A 27,246-nucleotide genomic window follows, 5' to 3' on the forward strand; every position below is an offset into this window, starting at 1 on the left:
ACTATAACCACCGTAAGGTCAGACACATAGAGAACTGCTCTAATGTATCATAACAGATTATAAATTCAAAGTTTCTGAAATGGAATACTGTCTTATAAACATCAATAACACACTATAGCATTGTGAGCATAAAGTGATAGCTAGGGTTATTAGCATTTGTATGATAGGCCTATACAACACAATCATGAGGACTTATGAACAGTATTGATGGGTGCAAGTAAAGCGTAAGGCAAGACCAATCACAATGATTATTAAAGCCATGCCAAGTCTTTGTTTTCCAAAACACACAACTTCTCTCCCCTTTTCCGTGGTAGGGATATTTGTAATTGTGTGATGGTGTCTCTGACTTTGGGAGGAATGTTGTTTCCCAAGTGGTTAACACAACTCTGTGAGGTACAAATGACAGCAATGCCTGTGAGCACCATGGTGAGTACATGGACCGTGTTTCTGTTAAACATATGGTGACCGAACCCAGACTGCAACTGTTGAATGTCAACGAAATAGCTTGCTCTGATGTTACAATAAGTCTGTTCTCTAGGGTCATTTTTATTGCATACTATGATTCGTTTTTTATTGTCATAAAAATGTCATCATAGTATAATAGACTTGCTATAAGTTTAATAAAGCTGTATTTATTTTTGAAAGTCATTAATATTGTCTTTTAACTTTCTGTTTATATAATCTAACTCTCGTTGTTTGTTTGTTCTTTATACTGTGACTTTTTTGTGCCATACTATACTATGATATTTATGCTATAATCTGACATATTTTATGAGATTGTATACTATAGCATTTTATGACTTTTCTATGATTTCTTTGTGACCTTTTTATGTCATATTTTACTATGACATTTTCAATGAGATAACACACTACGAGGTTTATGACTTTTTCTGGGAGGTGGGTGACACGGTGTGGAAAGCTAAGAAAGGTAATAGATGTCTTAATAAAAACACCTGTTAGTTTGATAGAATATAGTTTATTTTTCTTACTTTTCCTTTTGTCATGCTGTCTTTTTTTTAATTACAGGCGAATATAGAATAGGTCCAGCTTTACATACTCCGGTACGGTAGGTGGCGGTATGCACTCAAAAGTTGGTATGCAATCCACCAAAAAAGGTTCCACATCCAATGAGTGTGCGAGATCACTGAGCCAGAGGTGACAAATCAAATCACACTACGGTGGCGCTGATCATTTGAAAATGAGCACCCAGATTCCGCAAGACACGAGTATGTGTCAGACAGGCATAGATGGAGTTTTATGTCCAACACGGGTCCTGTTAGGGCAGAGAATACACCATACGGGTCATGTACGGGATGTAAAGGAAGACCTCGAGGCGGAGCGGAGCACGGCTGGATGTCGGTCATTTGACAACGACAGGAGCCAGTTGCAGCCAAATTGATATTCGTGTGAGGTAATTAAAACAGTCGTGAAATTATTCTGAAATAGTCCTTGTAACGTTATAGTTAATGTTCGCTAACGTTAGCTGGCTGTCTAGCTTCAGCCAGCCAGGTTACGTTCTAGGTTGCGTCATTATGTTGCGTTCAACCCATATAAACGGACTGAGTGGATCTGACTTTCCCATTCAAATCAACATAGCGGGTAATAGCAGGCTAACTTCCGTCTAAACGGCTAGGAAGAAGGAAGGGTCATTACGTCATCCTGACATCATTCTAATTGTGCATTGGTGTCACACCTGTTGAAGTTATTGGGGTGGGCGTGACAAGACCCACTGTAAAACATCATCCTGCTGCACGTGGAGCCCTCCCAGCACTGGACCAGCGACCAGAGATGAAAAAAACATTCAACTAAAAAAACAGTTACTATGAGATTTGAAAGTTAACATGAAAATGGGGCAGATTCTTTCTCCCAAAACACATGTAAGTCTATGCCCCATTTCCATTCTCATTTGGAGCCGATAAACAGAACTTGAAAGCGTTCAATGCCCCTTCTGTCCCATTCTTGAAATACAAAACTAAGTAAAAAGTTAGGCTGGAATAGGACTTGAGAAAGAAAAACCTTTAAATCAAAGTGTTTCCAGAACTGAGCCCATACTCTTCAATGTGTACCAATGTGAGTTTTGTTCAGTTTTTTGTATTTTTTTAAAACTGATAACTCTGTTAAACAGTTACTTATTAACATGCCTCTGTTTGTATCAGGAAAACACAAAGTTGAACGTTAAAATGTCAGCAACAGCATCATGTTGAATTTTTCATTTGTTACAGTCAGAAAGTAAAGAATATCTGATGAAAATATTATGTTAAAATGATGTCAAAGTTATTGTTAGAGCTGTAATGGTATTATTAAGTTCTCATACTGGTATCGGCGCATCCCTAGGAATAGGATATTGCTATAACACAATCAATTAATTATTTAGATTTGTCCATATGGACTTAGTGTGCAACATTCCAATAAAAATGAATCTTAAATCTCACACATCCTTCCTATTTTCACAGACGCATGCAGTGAGAGACCGCCCAAATACCAACGACAACGAGATCCAACCCTTGCTGCGGAGTAACTGTACCAATGAGGGCGACAGCGAGGTTCCTCCTCAGGGATCAGCCATCTTGAAATTAGTTTGTGTTAAAGGCGAGGGGGTCCTGTGAAAAATGTACTTTTCAAGCCAATAAATGATGCGAGTGCCACCATCATGTTCTACAGTTATATCAGCTAAGGTAGCTTGTTGGTTTGTAGGTTAGATACACAGTAAAATATACTGTTTAAGAAAATGCATTTTTTTGTTGGTGAAGTACTACCAAAATGAAGGCATTTGTTGTTTTTTATTTATCTATTTTTGCAAAGCTGTAAAGTGTGTAGAATTTGAAATAAAATTGTGTCTTTGTCACAGAACAGAAAAGCAAACTTAACTTTGGGTGAACTTAAAATGGGATCAGAAAGTAGTTTCAAGTGCATGTGAGGTAAAACGGTTAAGTAGACTTCTGTAGCGCTTAAAGATATGTTATATTTGTCGTGAAAATATCAGTTTATTATGTTGTAAAAAAGTAATTATATGTCGTGGAAAAAGTTTAAAAAAAAGAAGCAATAGTACAGTGTGTCTCAAAATCTCAGGAAAAGTGTAGTTTATAATGCCATGAAACTCATAGTATAGTATGGCAGAGTATTAGTTTAGTATGGCGTAAAAAGTCAACGTATAATATGTCATGAAAGGTCATTGTGAGAAGTGTCATACAATCTTTATTAAGTTTGTCATGAAGAATTTCATAAAATAAGAGTGAAGTATGTCATATAAATGTAAAAAAAACATGTACGGTATATAATTATACGATAGTATGTCTTACAAAATATCATAAAAATGTCATGGTATTTTATTTGAAAAATGTGAAGAAAAAGTCGTATGTCTGACAAAATAATATATTTCATATTTAATTTTTTAAGTCAGGAAATTTCATCCTAAATTATGATTTTAAAGACATACTATAACTTTTTATAAAATATTTCATAAAATACTTATGTAAAAAGTATTTTGTTTAAATTTTGTAAGACAGTAATTATGACTTTTCATGTCATACTATACTACGACTTTTTTATGAAATTTGTTTTGACATACTAAGCTATGACATTTTGTAAGACATACTAACGACGTGACCGGTGTGAACGCAGCATTCTAATCTATGACTTTTAGGACAGGTTTTATGACATGTTTATGTCATTTTGTAAAACATAGTTTACTGTGAATATTTGACTTATTTATGACATACTATAATACAACTTTATTTTTAATTACATGATTCGATGACTTTTTTTATTACAACTAGGACATACAACACTTTGACACTTGTATGACAACTATACTATACTATGACTGTTATGACATTTTCATGACATACTATACTATGAAATTTTAATGACATGCTTTGTTTAGACTTTCTATGATCTGGGTGCTCACCTGAACAATACACTAGACGGAACAGACAAAAAGGAACACAGCAGAATCCATCTGCTAAGGAGATTCCTGTCTTTTGGAGTACAGGGAGCACTCCGGAGGACCTTTTTCGACCGTGGTGGCATCAGCTTTCATCGATGGAGTGGTCTGAGGCAGCAGCATCTCGACTGCTGACAGGAAGAGACTTAACCCTTTGGTCTGGTGGAGTTGGTGGGAGAAAGGAGAATGATGTTAAGATGTCATCCCTGATAGAGAGCCCATGTCCTACTCTATGCCGGACACACAGCACTTAGCAGCTGCTTCAGTGACAGGCTGCTTTAGCCGCGATGTGTGAAGGAGGGGTATCGCAGGTCCTTCCTTCCTGCTGTTGTCAGACTGCAAAATCACACCAAAAAAACGGAGAAAATATAAATGAATTAATGTGCAATGAATGAATAAGTATGATTTTTTAACGACACACTATACTATGACTTTTTAATATTTTCATGACATACTAATCTATGATATTTTCATGACATTTTTGGTCACATCCTATACTATGACTTCTTATGACACTTTTTATGACATATACGACTTTTTCATAATGTTTTTTTTACATATATGTACATATATAATATGACATTTTCATGACATGTAAGACACCATGAATTGTAATCACATTTTAACGACATACAATGACTTTTTCATGACTCATTTAGATAGATATATAAACTTTATTCATCCCAGGGGGAAATTAGTTAATTAGTAAATTCGTTAATTTAGGACACTTTGAAAGATATGACTTTTGTATTACATACTATAAACCTTGACTTTTTGATGACTTAATATTATTTGAATGACATGTTTCATGACATAATTTGCTATCACTTTTACATTAATTTTCAGGACATACTATACACTATGACGTTTTATAAAGTTTTAACATTTTCTTGACATACTAAACTATGACTTTTTTGCAATATTTCCAGGGCATACTAAATTATGAATTTTTACCGACAGTGATTTTGCATAAAAATGTTTTTACATACTATACTATGACATTTTCATGACATTTTGTAAGACATCGATACTGTACATTTTATGACATTTTCATGAGAATTTTATGGCATACATAATATTTTATAGTTTCTTCATGACAAACTATACTATGACTTTTAATGAAATACTATACCATGACATGCCATACAATGAATGTTCATGCCCTTTTTGATGACATATTATGCTATGACTTTTTATGACATTTCATTACACACTTACTTTAATAACATGCTATACTACAACTTTATGATTTTGTGCTTTTTCAAATAATAGAATGAAGAAAATTGCAATCACTTTTAAGGAAACCAGATTGCTCCATCAGACAAAAACAAATAAAATGTGCAATCACTTTGTTAGAACAATGCAAATAAAGTTATATCTGTGCAAAAAAGAACTACAATTTGGCAAAAAACAGCTTATTGCAGGATATGCTTCTATCCCGGATATGCTGAAGGCTCTACAAATTGTATAGATATGTTGGGTAGAGCCACTCATTGCTCCTTTGCCTCGAAAGGGGCCTGCTGAGGTGGTTTGGGCAGTTGATCAGGATGCCTTCTGGATGCCTCCCTTTAGAGGTTGTCCGGGCACATCCAACTGGCAAGAGGCCCCGGGTCAGACTTCGGACACACTGGAGGGATTATATATCTCTGGCCTGGGAATGCCTCTGGTTGCTGGGAAAAGGGACATTTGAAATACCCTCCTAAGCCTGCTGCCCCGCCTTAACCATTTCGCAACAAAAATATAAAATCTGGTCATGAGGTAAATGAAATAGAAAACATTTATTCTCCAGTCTTCACAAACAACATACAGCACAGCTTAAACATCTGAATACCTATAAATTCCTATGAAGAAATGCATAATTGTTAATGTTGCTTCCCATACCAGAATATCCAATAGTTCTTCTCTGGTTTTACAGTGGATTATGTGTTTCCAATATTTTACAGTTCACACTGAATGTCTTATAGATGGCATTTTCATTTTCAACAAACAGTTTAATACAAAGAATTTAAAACAATTTACAAAAAGCACTCACAAACAGCTTCTTTTTTTTTTAAATCATAATTTTTTGGCCTCAGTGCATTTTCTTCAGACTTGCAAATCACATAAAGGTTGCATACTTAATAACTTTAAAATCTCTCAGGTAATGAGTTTCCCTTTCCCCCTTTTCAATTACAATAATATGATTGAAATTATTCCACAATTAACCAGCACCCGTATACAGCAACAATAAGAATTGAGGGGAAAAACATAAAAGTTCAGGATATTGTCCATTGCAACACAAAATTGGCTATGAAATAAAACGGAAAGGCTGTCACCATGTTTTGACAGTTCTGTCAAACTAAATCTCAACGTTGACAGCGTATCCTTTCACACAGACTTAATTATGATTTATAGAATAAGAAGCAATAGCTCTGCCAATCACAAGCTTCAGCGATGAAGACGATGTTCTCATTTCAGGAGTGTATCTGCATGCTTCCATCACGCCGCTCCCAGCTACATTTACGGTAACCTACTTAATATCAACCTTGAAAATGGGTTCTCAGAAACAGAGTTATTTATATTCATCGAGAGCAGGGAATAAGAGAGAGACACTACCCTAACTCAGGCATCTCTTTGTCATACTGCGGTGGCGGAGTGATGGGTTCAATGGTCACTGGATTCTGTGTGGGGCTGCGGATTTGGAGGCGGAATTCCTTCAGGTGCAGTTTGTCTGACTTGATCCTCCTCACCCGGAGGGGCCGCAGTAAACGGCTCACACGGCTGGCACTGCGAGTGGGCAGGCTGGGGTTTGATCGAAGGCCAGAAGGTTCAGCCGGAGCTGGTGTGGGATCATTCGGAGGGACGGCCTCGGAGGGGTTGTCAGGCTCTGTTCCCTCATTTTCCACAGCAGCTATGATGTCCTCGTAGGACGGCAGCTGGGAGGTGGTACTGCGAAGGTTGCTGTGGCGGACGGGGTAGTCGCTGCTACCGACAACCTCGTCGTAACTCGGCACGGTGTACGAAGCTCGGTCTGCCGCTCTGCAAAAGAATCTCAGTGAGAAAGTGGAGTATAAAACAAAACACGGAAGAAAATCATCAAACTCTATCAATAACTATTCTGTTGCCACTCAGGGACAACAGAAACAAGCCGTGAATACAACACTGACACATCACTTATTATGTTGATATGACGAAGGTGTTGACAAACGGTTTCAGTTTTTCACATCCAAGAGACATAGAGCAACATTACCATTCATTTGGAGTCGTGTTTGTGTCCACCTGTCAAATGTAAGTCCAATATTCACTCTCTTTTATACATCTGGTTCTTTAGCTGCTAAATGCTCAACTATGTTGACCAGCTGTCTATACAGCTGCCTGTGTGAACCGAAACGGGGCTAAGAGAGCTGTGAGACTGAACCATCACAAGCTTAGGGTTTTGTCATTTTCACATGACACATGCTCCAGACGTCGATCCATTGTTTTTCATAAAAATATGGATTATAGCCACCGTCTTCCTCCCCATAAAGCCAATAGATCTTATTATGAGACAACAAACTTGGTTTCATGAGGCATGATTAACAGCTCACATCTGCACTCGGTAGAACATGTAGGTGATTAAAGCATCTTGCAATGCTTTCTGATGGCGTACATTTTTGTGTGTACTAAAGTGAAACGATCCCTGTAAAGCAACAACAACAATGTGTGCACCATATGTACCAAATAGGAGTAACACTGGAAGTTGACAACGTCTAAGGAAAATCTGAAAATATTAAAAAGACAAAAGGGCCATCACTCACGCTTCCGCCTGCTCCCTCGCCACATGGTTCATGAGGGGGACTCCTGTTGCCACTGGCTGGCTACTTGCATTGAGTCGTCTCTTCCTGCTCCTCAGACCGAGGAAAATGGATAAAAGCAACAAGCCCGCCCCTACTCCAACCAGCACCATAGCCACTGTTGAAGAACTCGTGCCGCCGTCGTCGTCGTCGTCCCCTTTGTCAGTCCCTCCAGTGGAGTTGGTTGACGAGTTGGGGGAGTCGGTTGAGTCCTCTCCGTCCATCGGTATCACAGTCCACACAATCATGACGATACCCAGGGCTATGAGTCCCACTCCAAGGGCGCACAGGGCATAGTGAGCGCCCGAACCGCTGCCCTCTGAGCCGGAGGATCTATTGGGACGGTTGTTGTTGCCGCATATACCCCGACTGGAACACATCCCTGCAGGACAAACTGGAACATAGAGGATCACCGATGAGAAGTGACGAGAGATAAGGAAACAGTAGCCACACGAGCGACCGTGGCTCAGTTGTAGAGTCGGGTCACCTTCAATCGGAGAATCGGAGGTTCGATCCCCGGCAAAGCTAGTCCATGCTGATGTGTCCTAATCGAATATTTGACCAATTGCTTTAGCTCCAGTCACGTTGTTCATTTACCATCAACCACATTAATACGACTACCAATAATACTAATACCCATTCTCTAACACTACACGGCCCATGTAAACATTTAACATCATTATGTCTGTCAAGTCTAAAAACACAAATTTGCATATCTCAGGCTCTCGGAGGGAGATTGTTATCTCTGGGACCGTGTGTATCAGGCCTGCTCAGATTAGCTCTAAAAAGCATTTTATTGCTGCAACAAACAATTGAAACCTGCGCTGACTGAGTATTAGCATAATGCTATTCATGAACCTGGCTGCATTGGTGAATAAGTTGCTTTTTGTTTTACGGTTCGTACAAAAGTGCTGCGATTGCTACATTTCTGAGCGACAGGAGTGAGAGAGCAGGTCGACAAGAAAACAGGTTAAAATACAACAAGTGCTTTAGTAGCTCCACACATGTCTTGACATGACAGATTGAGACACATCAGGTCTTTTCATTGAGGGTAATGACTCACACAAAAAGTGTCTGTGGTATGATGATATATCACTCAACATTAATTATGTTAAGTATATAGTAGAACACAATGGAGCAGATTGGATCTTTGATAAACAAGTCCCAGAATTACAGGCGTGGGGGGCAAAACATAGCATGAAGACCTCTGCAAATAAATGCAATTTAACACAACACTGCAAAAAGTGTCTCTCTGTCTGTAACATATACATCCAACTCGAGCTTTTCAGAAATGTTTGCAATAAACAGTGGACTTCATCATTTTTTGTTCTTGTCAATCTTTAAAGCAAAGCATTATCTTTACCCTCCATTACTTCAGTGAGTCATTCTTTCTTCTTAAACTGTTCAATTTGAATACTTTTTAGATGGTTGACAAGCAGCTAGTATTTCTCAATTAAAAAATAAAAGTTAAAATGAGAGAATAATCTGACAAATACACAGAATCCTCTTCTACTACTGCCTCGACTGAAGTTAGTCGAGTGATGACTGACAGATACACTAGATGGGTGTGTTTGGAAACGTGTTCAAACAGGAAAACATGTTCAAATAACAGGTCAGCAACAAAGTTTAGGTTGTACTGCAGTCTTCATAAAACGCTACATCGGTACTAAAGGTGCTACTGGGCACCAAGTATATATTTAAAAGCCTTTAGACCACCACACTGTAATCCACACAATCACTTTATCTTTAGCAAGGCGTGCTGGATCCATATTCATACAGTTAAAACAGTATTTCGGGTTGGTGCTAAGAGGAAGCAGTGAGGAAGAGATTGGTTTTGAGGTAAGATTGAAAAATCGGGAGGGACACGGATTCTAATATCTTGGGAAAGGGAATTCCAGAGCCTGGGAACTGCTCTGGAGAAGGATTGGAGTTGGGTGGGTCTGGTGGCAACCAGGTTTTTGAGTATTGTGGTGATAGCAGCAGTATTAAAAGGTGGAGGGGACAATTCCATGAGACAGTGGAGAATTGAAGAGGACAATTTAAGGTGAGGACATAGGACAGGGAGGCAAGTATTCAGCGCGTTAGTGGGCCGAGGGAGCAGGTTTAGATGAGCTCATGAGTTTATAGAGGAGGGCGGGGCAGCTGGTGTCAACAGAGGGAGGAGGTATAAAATGCAAAGTGCAAAATAAACAATGAGTTTAATCGACTGAACATCATGAATTAGAGTAAAAAACGCCTTGCATCCATCATTAATCAGCCACCACCTGCTGCACTGTTCTCAGGACAGTTGACAGATGTTCTTTTCATTCATGATTTAAAGGGCAAAGTGTTTTAAGCACGTCATCGATGCGCTTAACTGCAGATGAAAGTCCAAACCTACGTTCAAAGCACACCCTGCAATTAAGCTTCTGTCCTCTTATTCTGACAAAGAAAGGATGGGATGGGCATGGAGGACAGAACAATGCTAATAAAGTATCAACCAAGTATAAATTTATCCTGATTGATTTAAAGAGGCTGGGAGAGCTGAGGACTGGTATGGGTTGATCAAATAATTGATTCTCCCCTTTATCATGACGTGGTCTCTGCGGAATATGCTACTGATACACCATCACCAGCATCACAGGACATTTCCTTGTGATGCTGAGGCAGGTGTTTCCTTCCACTGGCTCTTTGACAGGAATGATAGCCCAGTCCCACACCAGATACAAATCTGATCTGTTGAGATCAAATCTCTTTTTCAATGATGATCTGGGCAAGAAAGCGGCAAGTTACATGTCGGGTACACAAAAATAAAAAACATCACAATTGGTCGAGAGCAAAACTAATGTAAAAAATGAATAAATAAAAGAAATTCAAGGACTCCCTTTATCACCTACGTAACATTTAAAAGAAAATAAAAATCAGGCACATCCTGTCTCAAAGCGATGCAGAGAAATGAGTTAATGCATGCGTTACCTCTAGACTAGATTACTGTGATTCCTTATTATCAGGCTGCTCTTATAAGTCTCTTAAATCTCTCCAGATGCTTCAGAATGCTGCAGCACGTGTACTAACTAAACCTAAGAAAAGAGATCATATCTCTCCTGTACTAGCTTCTCTGCACTGGCTCCCTGTAAAATCTAGAATATAATTTAAAATCCTTCTCACCTACAAAGCCCTAATTGGTCAGGCACCATCATATCTTAAAGAGCTTATTATACCCCATTATCCCACTAGAATATAGAAACACATTTTAGTATACTCACTGCTGCTGTTATTATTAGTTGTACATTTTCCATCATGAATCTTCTAACTACTCTCATTAATCAATCATCAATCTCAGCAATTTCATGCACACTGTAAATGTCAGATGTGTGTAAAACTCCTTGAAAATACTTAAATTCACTGAATACATACAGTAGGTCCTACTTCAACATCATTAATGTTATGTTTAAATTGACGATCTTAAGCAAACCATAAGTGGAAACTACAAATATTAGATATTATCTTGCAACGGGATCACACCAGCTGTGATGCATAATCAGGCCAGTGGCCCTTCCTAGCCCCTAACCTGGACCACAATCATCTGAGAACGCAGCCTTGATGTTCTACTATAAACCTTTAAAGTCTCATCATGCATCTGTCACACAATTACCAGCGTCGCTGTCGTGGCTGGAGACAGTTTATTGAGTTTTTTTCTTAAATTCATGTTGTGAAATTAAGCTGCATAAAACACTGTGATAAATGATTTAGTTTCATTCGGAATAAATTCCATTAACAGTTTATTTTACGGTTACACACAATGTAACCTTATTTTCAGTTCACTACATTTAACATCAAATTTAAATAGATTTCAAAGGTTATTTTGAAATTATGAAACTTGTTAATATTGTGACGTTGATTTCATTCATAATAACGAGCCCATTCTGTGAGTGTATGACACTTTGATACAAGGTTGCATTGATTCGATACACTAGATCAGTATTGGCTTTATTAAATGGATCAAATATCAGCTCTGACACGACCAACATTAAACACAATTTATTTGTCAATGTACATATACAATTCTGCTTCCATTAAGTCATGGAGGCCCACAGAGTGTTTAGTGCCTTCTGTGACTGCTATCGGATCAGTATTGATGTATTACCGACACTATCAAGGCTGGACTATGGGGACAGTTTATTATCACAGTGGTCTGTGCTTCTGTCAGTTTGCACGCTGACATCCTGTGTCATCAACTGCTTCCTTATAGTCTTATGATCTGCATGTTACAGGCTGGAAGGTGTGCGTGGGTGTGTCCATTTCAAACATTAACAACAAAAAAACAGTCTCTCCTGTAAGTATCACAGGCCTACGACCTGCTTCAATGACAATACTGTTTGAGTAATCTTAACTTCTGAAACAGTGAGCTTTTACTGGGTAGGTTGCGTGCTTCAGCAAGCTGCCAGTTCTTTTGTTCTTTGTAAAGTAGGAAGGCACCCCAGAGGGAGGACGCGTCCCCTCACAGGAGCTACACTAAAGAAAACTCAACTTATCCGGACACAAGAGAGTTCATGAAGACCCGCGTGCGACCCAATCTGCGAGCTCCTGTTGAGCTGATAGCGGGCAAAGGTGGTGAAGGTGATCTGGGAGAGGCCTTACCTTTCGCCGCTCAATGCCCAAGGACTTCCCTCTTCCTCTTCACCTGAATCACGCAGGTGTGCTTTCAGGAAGAAGACATAAACGCAACAACTGACGACCCCGTTCAACTGAGAGTCGTGTTTAAAATTACAAAACGTTTTTTATATACCTATGTACGCCGTTTACTACCACAGAAAAATGTTTTAAGAGGAACTATGTTAAGATTCCAGCCGGAGTGAAACCTCCCCTCTCCTTGTTGTAAAGCTTGTCCGCGTGGTCCTAGCGCCGCGTAGGGAACTTCCGCTGGAGACAAATTAGTGGAAGAAAGGTGGACACACCCGGAAACAGATTGATAAATGTATTGAAATTGAATAATATATTACAATAAAACATGGTTAATGTAGTTTTAAGTTGGCATGAATGGAGACTTACAGGATTCTTAAATTGATTTAACTACATTGTATTTATTCAGAGTCTGTCTAAAAGAAATTAATAGTATTGTTATTATTGTGGCTGTATTGACGATATTTGTATTATCGATTAGACTGCCGATGATTTTCTACATTATTAACTTTAGTCTATGAAAATCAAAAATATTCCAGAACCCAGAAGGGTGTCTTTGCTTGTTTTGTTTGACCAATATATATTTAGTTTTCTATCATATAAAACAAAGAAATGCAGAAACCAGGTCATATTTTGAACTTTTGCTTGACAACTGACTTAGACTATTAATCATTTCACTTCTAATGATTAGTGTTTAAATATCATTAAAGCAAAACTAAATGTGTCCTTAATTGTCTTGAAGAGGTCGTTACATATGTATTTATTTTATGTTTCACTTTATTTTATATTTTACTGTACATTTTAATATGTTTCTACTTTGCACTGTGTTGATTGTTGTTGATTGATAAATGTTGTGCACCACCAGTCATGTCAAATTCCTTGTATGTTCAACATACCATGGGAATAAACGGTTCTGATTCAGATTCTGACCCCACGTTACTTGTTGTGGTCTGAAGTAAACCACTCCTATTCTTTATATGATCACAACCATCAGAGATATACAGCTGACACAAACGATCTTACTCTAAGGTCCACTCAGTAGCTGTTTTGGAGCTTTAGATTGTGTCACACTTAGCAGATGAAGTGGTGGCCTCAAGGTTAGAGCCCCCAAAGGTTTCTGGTTTGAGTGTAGAGCAGCGCTGTCCCCTCATTACCACACACAAGGCCCTCAAATCCCTCCTAATCTGCTCAAAACTAAGGGGGATGAAATGCAAACAGAAATTCTGATACACTATTTAATGAAAAGAATTAAGATACCAAACTAATCAACAAGCTAATATGACACTTTGGAAAATTCTGAGCACATTTTAAATATATAATATAACTAAAAATATAAAAAAATCTCATTGGATAATATCTTTCTTGGTTCATGTTTTAAAAGTGATTTGAATGCATTTGTCTTGAACAATAACAATAACAGGCCTAAGCTGAATATGACTTGACAATAATTTCACTTTTAATGTTGGTGTACATGAAAAGCTCTGACAGCAGAGAGACAGTAAACAGTCATATTCACACTGGTGTTAAAAGCAGAAAACATTGAGTCCTTCAGCTCTGTTTCCATACACGTTGGAACTAGTCCAAATCTTCCCACTTAAACAACTTTGCTCTTGGCGACTGAAGGAGACACCCTGATAGTGACAGACAAACCGGTATTTGGATTGACCTCAGGCGTTTAGCTGCACACAGCTGTGACATTTCATTTGTGTGTTTTCATGCTCAGGAACAAACTTTAAACAGTGTTTTATGAAACAAGATTAAACCGTACAAAAATACCTTCATACCTACATTCTCTCCACTGAGCTCATAATATAAGTAACAGCATTGCCTTTACGTCAGTGCTTAACTAATACAGTATAAACATGTGCAGATAATTTGCTTGAATTTTTACACATCGGCACTTTCAAAACCCAACATTCAACTGTATGTTGTATCTACATATAACCTCAACATTTACATTATAATGAAAACAAAAACAATTTCAGTTCTTTAATTAAATGAATATATTATGTAACACTAATGAGAAGATGGATTTTTACCAGTTCTCAAAATTACAGAATTCATGTTAAATATGGTCCTAAATACCAGAATCATAGAAGTTTAATTTTGCCACTTTTAGCTCCCCCACACGTCCAAATTACATATATTTTAATGTTGTAATGAAAATTAAACAACATCTCACTCGTATATGTAGAGCTGCTGACCTGAAGCAGTTCAGGCTTCAACAGCTGATATGTATCTCTACAGTGAAAGCATGTTATAATGACTTTATTTCCTATAACTCAAGCATAATCATTCATTTACTGTAATAATAAAGAGTAGAGCAGTAAACAACAGTGCTGTGAGACCTATTTGATATCAGGCATCAAAGGAGAACAACACTGTGTTCAGGTATTTTGAAGGTTGTTCTTAAGCCTCGTATAAACTCATAATATAAAACTCATTTGGGCGTTTAGTCAGAAGAAAACATAATTGTTTTTTTGTCCATAGAATCCTCTTCCTCTTCATTGTGTTCACAACGGCTCCATCGGGTCAAAAATGATCTGTTCAGAGTATGTGTTATTCTAATATTGGCCAAGAATAATGAATCATTAAATCAAGTGGTGCGCCCCTTTAAGACAACTTACTCTTAATCGATGCTGAGTGTAGGTCCCTCTCAGTCGTAAACAATAATACAATGACAATGTAAACAACAGCTGCAACGTCAACGATCTGGATGGCGGAGGCTGGTTCAGACGTTGGTGATTTCAACACTCTTGTAGGTGTGCATCGGGCTGCCTTTGGCTGCCCGGGGAACGGCCTGAACTCGGGCATCTCTGGGCAGAGAGCCGCAGCTGCCGTGGAAGCCCAGACTTCGCTCCACAGAGTGGTTGTTGGCGCGTAACCTCAGCGGACTCTGGACATTTTTTCAAGAAGGCATAAAACAGAATGTGGAGCTACTTTCTGAAAATAAGATGCTTTTTTTCCTATATCTTAAATGACTACTTTGTTCAAATACTATCAGCTGACATTGAAGTGAAACTGTCCAATAAAAACTCCCAATTACAGGACAACTCATTACTGTAGATGAACAAAAAGCTTCACTTGCATTTTTCTATACAAAAATACAAATGTTTGTGACGATATACACCTAATTCACTATTTCAAGCCTGAGACTGTTTTTATTTCCAAACTGTAACATGCTGCAACAGGTTAATTAACCAATTAAACAGGTTTCTGAACAAAGTCACCTTTCTAAAACTTCCAGCTAATTTAACTTTCTCTCACTATTAAACACTTTTTAATGATCGCTCCCCATGTCATGTCCCACGTCAACATCTCCTGACACAAAGACATACATCACATATAGCTAGTGTGGGCAATGCATTTTAGAAACATTTCTTGTTATAGGCCTGAAGGGACGTGCTGTCAGTGTTGACGGTTTGGCTACTTTCTTGCTAGATTTCGTGACTTTTGGAGCTAGCGCTGCTAGCCACTTCCATTGGGAAAGAGCTGGCAACACTGGTTGGGTAATTATTTTAATATAGCGTTCTCTTGCAGGTTTCTCCAACGTTACTAAAGCTTTAAGGAAGCTACTGTCTCTCAAAAATGAGAGATTCATTTCAATTTAAATCTTGAGCTGAATAAGGCTCTCAAATAGTTTTGTTTTGCAGATAAAAAGGCAACTAGTTGTTATGAAAATAATCAGGGAGAAATGCTGTTCTTCTGCATGCATGTGTCGTCTGTGAAGAAATTGCAGCTGAGTAAAGTGCAGTACCACCACACACATGTATGTATGCAACAAAGTTACCCGTCCATAATCAAACCATGTCTTAGACCACTATACTGCAAGGAAACCTCCAGGAAGATGAATATATGACTCTATGTAAACAGAAACATTTCACGAATTAACTGCTGAAATGATACCTTGCCTGATCTTCTCATCGACACCCTCTCCTCAGCAAAGCGGTTAACAGCCACAGGCGAAGAGGATCCGAGAACTTCACTTCCCTGCTCTGCACTGCTGTGAATACAAGGAACAGACATATTCATGGATGTGCACGATGTTTAAATTGAATCCTTAGGTAATTACATTCATTTTCAAAGGCAACTGGCAAAGTTATATTTTTATATCATAGAACAAAATGACTTGTTGCTTTAAGAGTACGATAGAATAGAAAAGTATGCAACAAGAGTTGAAGGGTTTTTTAATCTACCTGTGAGGGACGGAGAGTGATTTCATCTCTTCGTACAGGTGCCGATGCAGCATGTGTTTGTTGCTGGGGATCCCCAGGGCTTTGGCCATGACGTCTGTGTCAAAGGACGGGTCCAGAGCCATCACAGCTCCATGAATCCCTTTACCCGCAAGATTGTCTGCAAACTCCTGGTGAGAACATGGAGAACAAATATGCAGACTTCAGACTTTATCTACAGTCCTATCAAAAGTCATATTGGTATAAAAGTCAAATTTAACAGTAATTAAAGGCAAACCACAATCATGGTGGCGTTTTAGTTTCTAGTTCCACAATTCCACCAAAAATAAGCATGTTAAAATAGAAGGTAAACTATTATTCATTTCCGATGCAGAAAACACTTGTATGGTATTTTCTTGAGTGATTTTTGTCTGTATTCTTTCAGCAGTGGCAAGGCACTATTTTAAACTAAATTTAAACCGTCACATACATACAGGAAATTTGACCCTGCATTTAACCCATCCGAATTTGCTCTACCCCCTGAACCCCATCCGCCCCAATTATTGAGGGAATCCTAGAATCTAGTAATTAGTATCTGGTGGAAATCTGCCCTTCATATCTCCCGAGCAAAGGGGAATACCGTCACTGACCTCCCACCCACCTTGAGGTCTATGTCTCTGATCCACTTCATTACTCTGTGACATGTCCAAACAATGGGGTCCCGGTCTTGGTGCTCACATTTTGCCCGCTGTGCCTGAAGGGTCTGCGAAAACACAACACAGAGATTCATGTGGCAAGAACCAATGAAAACACAGAGAGGTCAAGGAAAGGTGATGGCCTGCTCAAGCTACGGTGGATAAGTATGGAAATCACATGCAGTTTTGTGATTATAGTTGAGTTAAACGTTATGCAGTGGTTGAGGAACAGCAATACGTTCCTTTTCATATGGTCTCATGTAAATGTTGATCTTTAATCTTACCTCTTTATCAAAACTGAGTATCTGCAAGAGCTGTATTGCCAGGAGCAGACTGGTCTGGTGGAACTGGTCGCTGATGTTAAGGAATCTCTCCAGGTCTCTCCGGCTCAGAGAGTTCAGCACTCGCCCGTCCACTAGATGAGTCTGGAAGGTCTGCGAGTACTGAGGCAACCCCACGTCACTCAGCCACGACGTCGCAACCCAGTGATGGTCCATCTCGGATGCTTTCGACAGGCTAGAAGATGATGAGACAACACCGATGAGCAGTGGTAGAAGATTTCAGATAATTTACTCAGGTATGAGTAGAAATACGACACAGTGAAAATACCCCATTGCAAGTTGAATTCCTGAATTTAAAATAGTACTAAAAAGTATGCAAGCATTATGAGCTAAATGTACATACAGTGTCAGAAATAAGTGCTAATAATGCATAAAAATAGTTTACGAATAAAATATTTTTATTATTGGTTTATTATTACTGATGCATTTTCCTGTTGTAGCTGGTCCAGGTCGAGATGATTTAAACTATTTTATGCACTGTTGTGTAGCTTAATTTCATTTAAATCTTAATCTGCAAAGTAACCAGTAACTAAAGATGTGAAATAAATGTCGTGGAGCAAATAGTATCCTCTGGATTGTAGTCGAGTAGAAGTATGAAGTAGCAATGAAAGGGAAACACTCAAGGGCAAATACCTCAAATTTCTATTTCATTGCAGTACTTGAGTTCTAAATGTACTTACTCTACTCTTCTGCTGCTGATAACCAATATTAAACTTCAGTGTTTTGTTAGCTGCTGCTCACCCTTGGTCCCCTTCAGCTCTCCTGTAATCCTCAATGGCCAGTCTCAGTTTCCTGTGATGAATGGGGTTGCTGACACCCAAACCCAGCTCCAAATCCTCATCTGTCAGGCCTAGCAGGACCTAATACAGAAATACAGTTCTTAATCAAAAGCAGCATCTTACCCCACTCTCAAGCACCACAGCCACTTATACCAAAGGTGTACCTTGCCACTTTTGATGTTTTCAGAGCAGGCTCGGATATACATGGGCATTCCCATGACAACCTCCAGCCAGGCCTGCACTGCACCTGCCCTCCACAGCGACATGCAAGTGTTTCGAGTGAGCTCCGCCTGCTGGAGGCGGTCCAGCTGCTCCTCGCCATCAGACAGGCTCTGCTGTGTGAGGCTGTCAGAGTCTGGATTGTTCAGGAGAAGTTAAGGCGTGGCATACAGGAAGGGTTCAGGGTCAGAGGGATATTGAAATCAAGAAAAGTGACTCATCTGGAGAAAGGTTAACATCAAAATCAGAGGGCATTTACATTACAAATACACAGAATCTTTTTCATATATTAACAACTGAAATTTGGTCAAAAAAGCAATTGAAATTGCACCAATTTGCCACTAGATAGAGCCAAACAATTAATTGTAGCTCCACATCCTATGTCTTTGGATGTATTGTATATGGAATTAGTTTCGCAGGATTATACATTTTTAAAATAAAAACTACACAATTGAGTCAATCTAAACCTATAACTCAGAATAAATACATTTCTTTAGTTCATGAGAGTGTAGGAGTCCAGTGAGTTTAGTAAAGTTGTTAAAATACTTCAGCAACTATCTGATGATTATAACGCGACTAAAGACCATTAGGATAATGTATTAGAGACACAGGGATTATTCATAGAACATCATGCAGGAAAACACTGATTCATACTGAACAAACAAATCCAGGATGAACGCTGCGTGTTTACCTGATTCGTCTCCACATGCGGACAAAAACGCTGCATGCAAAGTCCACCATCTCTTTCTCAAAAGAGTTTCCACAAGAAAATGACACAAACTTGAATTTTTCCAATGGACCTGAGTGATATGAATAATCCCCAGAGTGCAGAAACAGACAGCTGGTAATCACAGATGAGGAGTTACTCACTGGCAGGAGAGAGTTGCCATTAGAAATGGCAGGAGGAGAGGGAGAGACACGTTAGACTGGGACACAATAACAAGATTACTCACGGAACAGAAAACTGCCACATATTCAGTTACTGGTTTTATTTTTAAAATAAGATTTCATTTCAATTATAATTCATTTTTGAAAATGCTAAACGCCTCCTCAACATCTGGCTGCAACAGCTGCAGCAGATAAATATTTGAAGTTACCTCTTCTCTGTATTTTTTCTTTTTAAATAAAATACTTCAATAGATTTACTCTTTTATGCAACATTTCCTAAATTACAAAGCATTTATTATGGAATTATTCGAGCCACATTTGCAAGAAATGAGGAGGGATTCTACACAAAGCAAAACAAAAACAGTCTAAAAAAAAGGGATGCATTCACAATGCAAAGAAGATCACTAAAGGGAAAAGGTAACACAGGAGCAACACAGGATTATGGAGAATATTAATTTGATTGGCAATGAATGGACATCTAATCAGAGCAGCAAAGAGGGATCATGCAGGTGTTTAATGGGCATTCCTTCGTCTCACACTGGCACGTTAGATAGCTCTCAGTAAGAAGTGAGTCAGACATAAACAATGTTACGAGGCTGGTGCTAACAGTGACAGAATGGTACGCAGACTTTCTCGAGATGAGTGTTTCCCCTTTGGCACTTGCGCATAGTTTCGGCAGCAGATGACAGGTGTGTGACGCATCGCTGTTATTCTTTTGTTGGTGTTTTCAGGTACGTGCAATTACATGTTAAGGAAGATTGACTTTACAACTCTTGTTGGCCAGTCGTTGATTATTGTAACTGATAATATGATATTGAGCATAAACGGATGAGGAAGCTTCATGAAAAAAAAAAGTCTCTGCTGCCCACATTGTGATATGTTTATACATTAGCCAGCATTTATGAATTGAACCTGATGGCAAACTTGCACCAGCAATGTCTCTGAAACAAAGTACTACTTTCCATTCCAACAAGCAATTTGAAAAAACAGAATTTTGGCCAATTCAATTTCTTTTAAAGCCATTCAGGCTCAGTAAGATTGGGAATAAGAAGAAACTTAGAAATCAAAGTTGCAAAGCATGATAAAAGCAACTGTAAAGTAACAAAAGCCAAATGACATTTACAGTAAAAACACTAGTTTCACAATAACTCCTATTTACATATGAACAGCGTTCCTTCAAGTCTCCAGTTATAAAAAAACATAAAACATTAAGACATTTGGAAGATAATACAGCATAAACATGGCTACACATAATAATAACCCCATGTATATATTTATATGCACGTAAACATATATACATATGCATACATGTACATCTATAAATATATATCTAATTTACAAACATACAATTTAAGGGTAATATTCTGTACATTTATGGGGATAGCAGTCTCTTTTAGGCATTTCTTTTAAAATTCACCCCCTCCAGACAAACCCACACACAAAACACTCTTTACACACAGTTAAAGCCACATTTACCACTCACACGCAGGCTCACACACTCAGTATCACCAGTCAGCATCCTCCTCTATGTAATAATCAGGGGTGGCTGTACCATCAAACAGACCGGGGTCCAGTGACTTGCGTTGCTTGCCTCGACCGAACACCCGCGACAGGGATCCCAGAGTCATCTTCTCCTTCTTCTTCTTACGCTTCTGGTCCTCCAGGTCCTCCATGGACTGAACAGAGAAGAGGAGACAGGGAGCTTGGGTTTGTCATCCCATACAGCTGAGTCAAAGCAACAGTTCAGCATTTTGGGAAATATGCTTATTCACTTTCTTTAGAGTAAGATTGGTTAGCGTAGCACAAAGACTGGAAAAGAGACTAAATGACTCTCTGAGTTGCTTGTAGTTGTTTAGTGTCTCTTTGAACTTGTTTGACTGACTTTCCAACAAGATGTGTTGTCATTTCATGAAGAGGTTCTGGTCCGATAGGCCATAGGCCTGTACCTGGTAGGCCCATTCAGCAATCCCTCAACTTTACCAACTTTACCAACTATCTATCACCTTGTTACTCTGTTCGGGTGGGCACCAAGGGGGGCCAGTGCCACCCCCGGCCAACTTCTGGCTCAGCCCCTGACCTAAAGATCACAGATTTACAAATTGTGTCCTGTTTATTTAATATGTACAAAAACAAAGTGTATTAACGGAGGTTATGTGCCGAACTACTTCTTGGCCTGGCAGAGTAACTTCTTGGGATCTCGACTGGTTGCCTGACACCAGGACGCTCCTGCTCCAAGCAAATAATTAGTCCAGCACATAAACCCCTGTACCCCCTGTCTTTATGCTAAGCTAACTGGCTGCAGCTTCTTCCTTAGCGAGACAGCAAATCAGCATATTTCCTAAAATGTCAAACTGTTGCTTGAAAGTGACTTAAATGCAAAATAACATCACCACCACCACCAAGCAGGCAGGCTGACACCCAGCAGGCTGACAGAAAAGAGAGACAGACACAAACAGGAGAAGACAAGAAGAGTAAGGAGGTACTTTTAAAAAGTGTGGAGGTGTGATTACTTGGTCGAGGATGCCAGGCAGCTCTTACATTGCAGAGGGAGTGGGTCCGGTGACGAGGTGAGTTGATGTCGCTGGGCGTGGACGAGCGGTCTCCATCGGCTGCAGAGGCGTCTGAGATGACAGAGGGCTGGCGAGAGTGGCAGGGGCTGATCCTGACCACAGCTGGATGTGCCACACACACGCATGTGCACACGTACATGTATTTACACATGTTGAAAAATACCCAGTTAGTATGAGAAACCTCCAGGAAACACTCTTGTTAGTATGTTTAGTCTGTAAAAGCAACACCAAGCAGCACCGAGACTGAGAAGCAAAACAGATACAGTAAGAGAGCTTACCCTGTCTGTCCGTGGTGTGTCCGTGGTAGAGGGTCTGTTGGCTCTGACGAATGGCGGCAGTGAGCGGCAGGTCGGCCTGCATCACCCACTCCTGGCTGCCGTTCATCACGGGCTCTGTAGGCATGGCCAACGAGTGGCGCTTCGGTACGTCTTTTGTCAAGGTGGCCAGAGACTGCTTCGCCTGGGGAACAAAAGAGAAAGAGAAGATTGATTTAAAATTAATTTCTAAGCTTTTTGTTTGAACTTTCTGTGTCACAGTCTGTATATCTTCATATCTGTTATGCATTATGTAAAACACTTTTAATGTGCCATATAAATAAACATGTCTTGTACATGAACTCATGAGCACTGTATGCATGCTTGAATGTGTGCAGCTACACACACATGTACACAACAATAGCTACACTACACACCTAATTGTGGGACCTTGATAGCTAAATGAAAGACTAGTGGTATTCTATGTTTACTTGTTGTCAACAAATCCCATGAATAGACAAAAAGCAACAATCAACTGATCTTAAATATATCTTATTCCCCTGTGCAATAGAGCGCCACTGCTTTACAAAACCTCTATTATTTGCACAGTTTATTTTGAGTCAATCAAAACATTCACCGTCCTGTTGCTGTAAATATTCACTGAAGCAACAAATGTGCATTCATCTGTTGCTGAAGTTTCATACAAATACATCATCTACTCCCGGTTGAGCACTGTTTGCTAAAAACTGCACGGCTGTATTAGGAAATAATTTAGACCTTAAAAAAACTATATATTTCACAGGAAACAACTGGCTTGAGGTTGAGGGCCACAGCGGGGTAGGAGATTTGGAAAGTGTTGAGAAATGGAGGAACACATTATTGGTTTTGGTCTTTTCATGAGATTGTTGACAATAATACAAATATTGGAGAACGGCAGCTCTACCCTTTGAAGTTAGCCAACAGGCAATATTCTAATAAAGACTGTCCATTTCTGTGCCAACACGATACATGTTTGATGTTTTCCACAGGATTGTATTACTGGAAGCAATGAAAAGGCATTTAGTGGGCAACCACTTGTGGTAAGGGAAACCGTTGGCAACGACCGGATTTTAAATAGAAAGAGAAGAGGAGAAAAAAAGAGAGGTAGAAATATATTTTGGGGCTTTGTTGCTTGCTTGCTTGACAGCGATGCAGCTCTAGCACTGATGTACCAACACAACTGATCTGTGATGCAGCTTGATCTGAGGATCTGTGGGTGGTTATGACTCGCCGAGGGAGGAGAGAGATTAATGACACACAGACTGACAACTGTATACCTCCGAGGCACCGACGCGGCAACACGGAAAAAAAGAGGCATGAATTTCTTCCTCAGCCTGGAGAAAGAATTACTGCTTTGAGGGAGGAAAGGGTTGAGGATGGCAGAGCAGCTTACTGCATGCGTTTGATATGAACACAGCGGCGGGATTGCAAACCCATACCTTGTTTGCATTTATGCCATAAGCACCAGATAATGATGCTAATGTGACACTTTTGAGCTTGACTCACTAATTCAAGGAAGTGGCGACTGTGTTTACGTGCAGGGTGACTCACCATGGTGAGCTCGGCCTCCAGCTCTTTGACCCTGTTCTCCTTCATGTCCATCTGAGAACGCAGGATGTTGGCCTGTTCTGTGGCTTCTTTGGTCTGCCTCCTCAGGTCCCACTTCTCCCTCTCCAGCATGTCCTTCTCCTTTGCCAGGACTTTCACTGCATCCTCACTCTCCTGAAGATCACACACACACACACACACACACACACAAAGACACGGTTAATCCTTGCCAAGCTCACTTTGAACGATCAATGGAGCCCGACATTTGAGTCAAGGAGCATATCAGAGCTACATTCTGTGTTATAACCTATTTCTAAACTTGTATTTAAAAAAAAGGGATACATAATGACACCGTAGAGATAAATGATTTTAATAATCACAGTAACAAATCTGATATATATTGAAATATATATGTATAATGGTATAGTATAGGCCAACAGACCTTTTTTCTACATCACATGAATTAATGTTTATTATTGTGGTCAAACTACATACAATATGTCCCCCTATTTAACATTTATGAGCAATATATAAACACACTATAATGTGTTCATGCACATATAAAGTTATGTTTAAGTGTTTACAAATGTACAGTCTTTATGAATAATTATAACTTCTCCTACAAAGACATATTTTATTACATTACAACTGTGTTTTACTATATATTCATTCATTGTTAGTTTATGCAGCAGCCTCCACTTATGGGTGACCACAGGAGGAGTTATAGTTGTTGACAATTACATAAATAAACAATTATATCTGCTTACAACTACATTATAGTTCGTTATAAACCATGTATCAAGCGCTTACATAAGGTGTATGCTTTAAAGAAGGACTTTAAGTAAAGTGTTACCACACCGGGAGACATTTTACAGCTAAAATGATACAAATAAATTCGTCAGTGGCAAAACTCTGTTGTTGAGACGCTGTTTTGGGCTTTTCTGCTCTGACATGTCTAGTTATATATACACGATGAGCTAATGCTGAATAATGGGCAGGGCCGCTGTCACCTTTCGGTGTTGGTCGTAGTTGCGTATGAATTCTCGCAGCTGGTCTTCTCTGCTCTCCAGTGTTGCATACAGCTGCTGCATCTGTCTCACCAAGTCCGCCTTCTCCACTTTTAGACGCTTACGGTCAGCTTTCATGGCTGCAACACAGAGACCAACACATTCACACACTGAGCATCACATACAGGTGTAAACAAATGTGTCAGTGAGATTTGTAAATCAGAAACAACTTTGCAATTGCAGAAGGGAACCACCAGGTGACACTGTGCCTTCTGTTCATGAGGGGCTGCAGCTTTTGTTGTTGTTTTGTTTTAGATAAGATGCTGACATCATCCCAAACGATAGTTGGCACAGTAGCACGTATTCATTCATACATTTAACTATTTCGGCTGGCATGTGGAGACTGTTGGCTCATCCCGGAGAAGACCAATTTGATCTGATTTCTTTCAACTTTCAGAGAAAACTCAACAGCCATGATGCAACCGGTGGGGCTCTTTGCAAGCAATACAAAAAACATTGTTCCCTGGAGAGTTTGTGAGACAAGACTGGAACCTGTACTTTACGTAACTGCACACGTGTGCCATTCAGGAGGCATTCCTTGTGACAACGGTTTAGTCTCTTCATATTTTACACTCAACATTCAAACCTGTTTTTCTGCCGTTACACAACACAGTTTACGAGCTTGCAGTTTACCACCTGGGACTCAGAGCAGGGGCGAGAACCATGCAAAGCAATACCGTCTAACTAAACTAAATCCACCATTGCCTTTTCGGTTTCTTCTTCTGATTTTGTGACAAGAAATTATCCTAAATGTGGGACGGACTGTTTTTACTCCCTGGGTTTCATTATGGTTGGATTTGTTTTCATACAAAAAAATGAACGCTGCATTCTAGTCTACATTAATGCCACATTAATATTTCAGAGCAAAGCTTCTATTGCACGATTAATGGGAGTTCATTAAAATGAGGTGAACCTGGTGTGTTCTTGGCTGCTCATCACGGGCGACACCCATTTCTGAGACATACCGATGTCAAAACACATGCACATGTACGGTATCTCTTGTCCACACGTACAACAAATGAGATGTGAACACAAAAGATCATGTTTCTCTTCTGGCAGATTGCACAATGCTGTCATTTCAGTGCACACGTTTGACACCTTTGGCACATACATGACAAAACAGATGAACCCTAAAATAGATTGTAAAGACATTGTCCTCATCTTTTTTAATGCTACAACTTTTTGTTTACTGATAGTAAAGAACACGGACTGAACCAGCTGAACTGTGTACATCTAGGATGATGACATATAAATGTGTTACAGAGAATTATTCTTGATTTCATTTATCTTATAAGCAAAGATCTTTATGTGTCTACATGAGCCAATGCATCTTATTTCATACTATGATACAGATTTTGACTGATTGCCGAGTTGAGCGCTGTTGCTCATTGTATGTTTTAATATGGATCTTATGTGATGTAAGGTGACCTTGCCATGACGCTATGAAATAAATGTTTTATTATTACTATGATTGATATTTTACGACTCAATGTCTGGTAAACTGGAAGCAATGTCAGTCTGGAGGAAGACAAGTGGGTTTGTAATGGATTGTAAAATGAGCTTCATTTTATTTTTCTCGTGTTCTTTTTTACCGGGAGCCACGCAATACTGTCTTGAGTAAGATAACAATGATGGATGATGCACAAATACCGAGTTGGCTGTTCACATACAGTCAGAGAATCCACTGGGTATGTGTTTGATTTGCTAAATAGAAATATGTTAGCCTTAAATTAGCTAAAATATAATGTTCATTAAATGATTAATCCTTGTTTGTTGTACATAAATAAACAATTATATGTTGAACAAGATACTTCAAAACAATGATTCTGATCTTGTTAGCGTTCTGGCCAACTGACTTAAAGGAAGCACACTTAAGCTATATTTGCTGTCCTTGACATCAAGGGTATGAATGTTACATATCCCTTCGAGAATGCATAGCATTCAATGTGAAACATTTAAATTTAACCAGTTATTTGCAGAAATATGCTGTCAGGATCAACATTTGGCTCGTAGCTTTTTTCCCTTTCTTTTACTATTTGGCAAATAATTTCTTTAAATACATTTGTGGTTTGATGATTGTGTTATTGTTAGAATATGTTTCTTCTGGTTTTGTACTGTATGTTTTTTTCCAATCCCTGTATCATGACACAGAAATAAAAACTAACTACAGAAACTGACTCATTATTTTCTTTGGTGAGATGAAGTGGGTTTTATTACAACACAATCTGGCTTGAAGGAACTCGAAAAGATGAAACAT

General features: G+C 39.1%; 2 protein-coding genes across 7 annotated transcripts in view; both read right to left on the reverse strand.

Moving 5' to 3' along the window:
• Window positions 1-5,733: 5,733 nt before the first annotated feature.
• tmem51b (transmembrane protein 51b) lies at window positions 5,734-12,601 on the reverse strand. The gene is made up of 3 exons (XM_079266210.1): window positions 12,376-12,601; window positions 7,720-8,149; window positions 5,734-6,961 (listed from the first exon to the last, which is right to left on the reverse strand). Exons 2-3 carry the CDS (start codon window positions 8,133-8,135, stop codon window positions 6,535-6,537), a joined length of 843 nt encoding a protein of 280 aa, XP_079122336.1. The 5' UTR covers window positions 8,136-8,149; window positions 12,376-12,601; the 3' UTR covers window positions 5,734-6,534.
• Window positions 12,602-13,849: 1,248 nt separating this feature from the next.
• kaznb (kazrin, periplakin interacting protein b) overlaps window positions 13,850-27,246 on the reverse strand; it is a 93,754-nt gene continuing 80,357 nt past the window's right edge. For 2 of the 6 annotated variants that reach the window (XM_079265376.1, XM_079265377.1), the window contains 12 exons: window positions 24,933-25,069; window positions 23,926-24,096; window positions 22,360-22,540; window positions 22,050-22,183; window positions 21,064-21,187; window positions 18,569-18,759; window positions 18,367-18,485; window positions 17,569-17,800; window positions 17,251-17,352; window positions 16,614-16,780; window positions 16,324-16,420; window positions 13,850-15,313 (listed from right to left, as the gene is read on the reverse strand). In XM_079265376.1, the coding sequence (XP_079121502.1) occupies window positions 15,149-15,313; window positions 16,324-16,420; window positions 16,614-16,780; window positions 17,251-17,352; window positions 17,569-17,800; window positions 18,367-18,485; window positions 18,569-18,759; window positions 21,064-21,187; window positions 22,050-22,183; window positions 22,360-22,540; window positions 23,926-24,096; window positions 24,933-25,069 (1,820 nt within the window). In that variant the 3' untranslated portion in view covers window positions 13,850-15,148. Of the gene's footprint in view, window positions 15,314-16,323; window positions 16,421-16,613; window positions 16,781-17,250; window positions 17,353-17,568; window positions 17,801-18,366; window positions 18,486-18,568; window positions 18,760-18,807; window positions 21,188-22,049; window positions 22,184-22,359; window positions 22,541-23,925; window positions 24,097-24,932; window positions 25,070-27,246 lie in introns of those variants that run through there. The other 4 variants (XM_079265379.1, XR_013771861.1, XM_079265378.1 and 1 more) reach the window with 4 other exon arrangements.

Source organism: Melanostigma gelatinosum (genome assembly GCF_949748355.1).
Source record: "Melanostigma gelatinosum genome assembly, chromosome: 3".
Taxonomy (NCBI): domain Eukaryota; kingdom Metazoa; phylum Chordata; class Actinopteri; order Perciformes; family Zoarcidae; genus Melanostigma; species Melanostigma gelatinosum.

Coding starts and splice junctions, on each gene's coding strand:
- tmem51b (XM_079266210.1), bottom strand. CDS start 8,135: ATGTGTTCCAGTCGGGGTATATGCGGCAACAACAACCGTCCCAATAGA. Junction 6,962..7,719: donor GCGAGGGAGCAGGCGGAAGC/GTGAGTGATGGC, acceptor ATTCTTTTGCAG/AGCGGCAGACCGAGCTTCGT.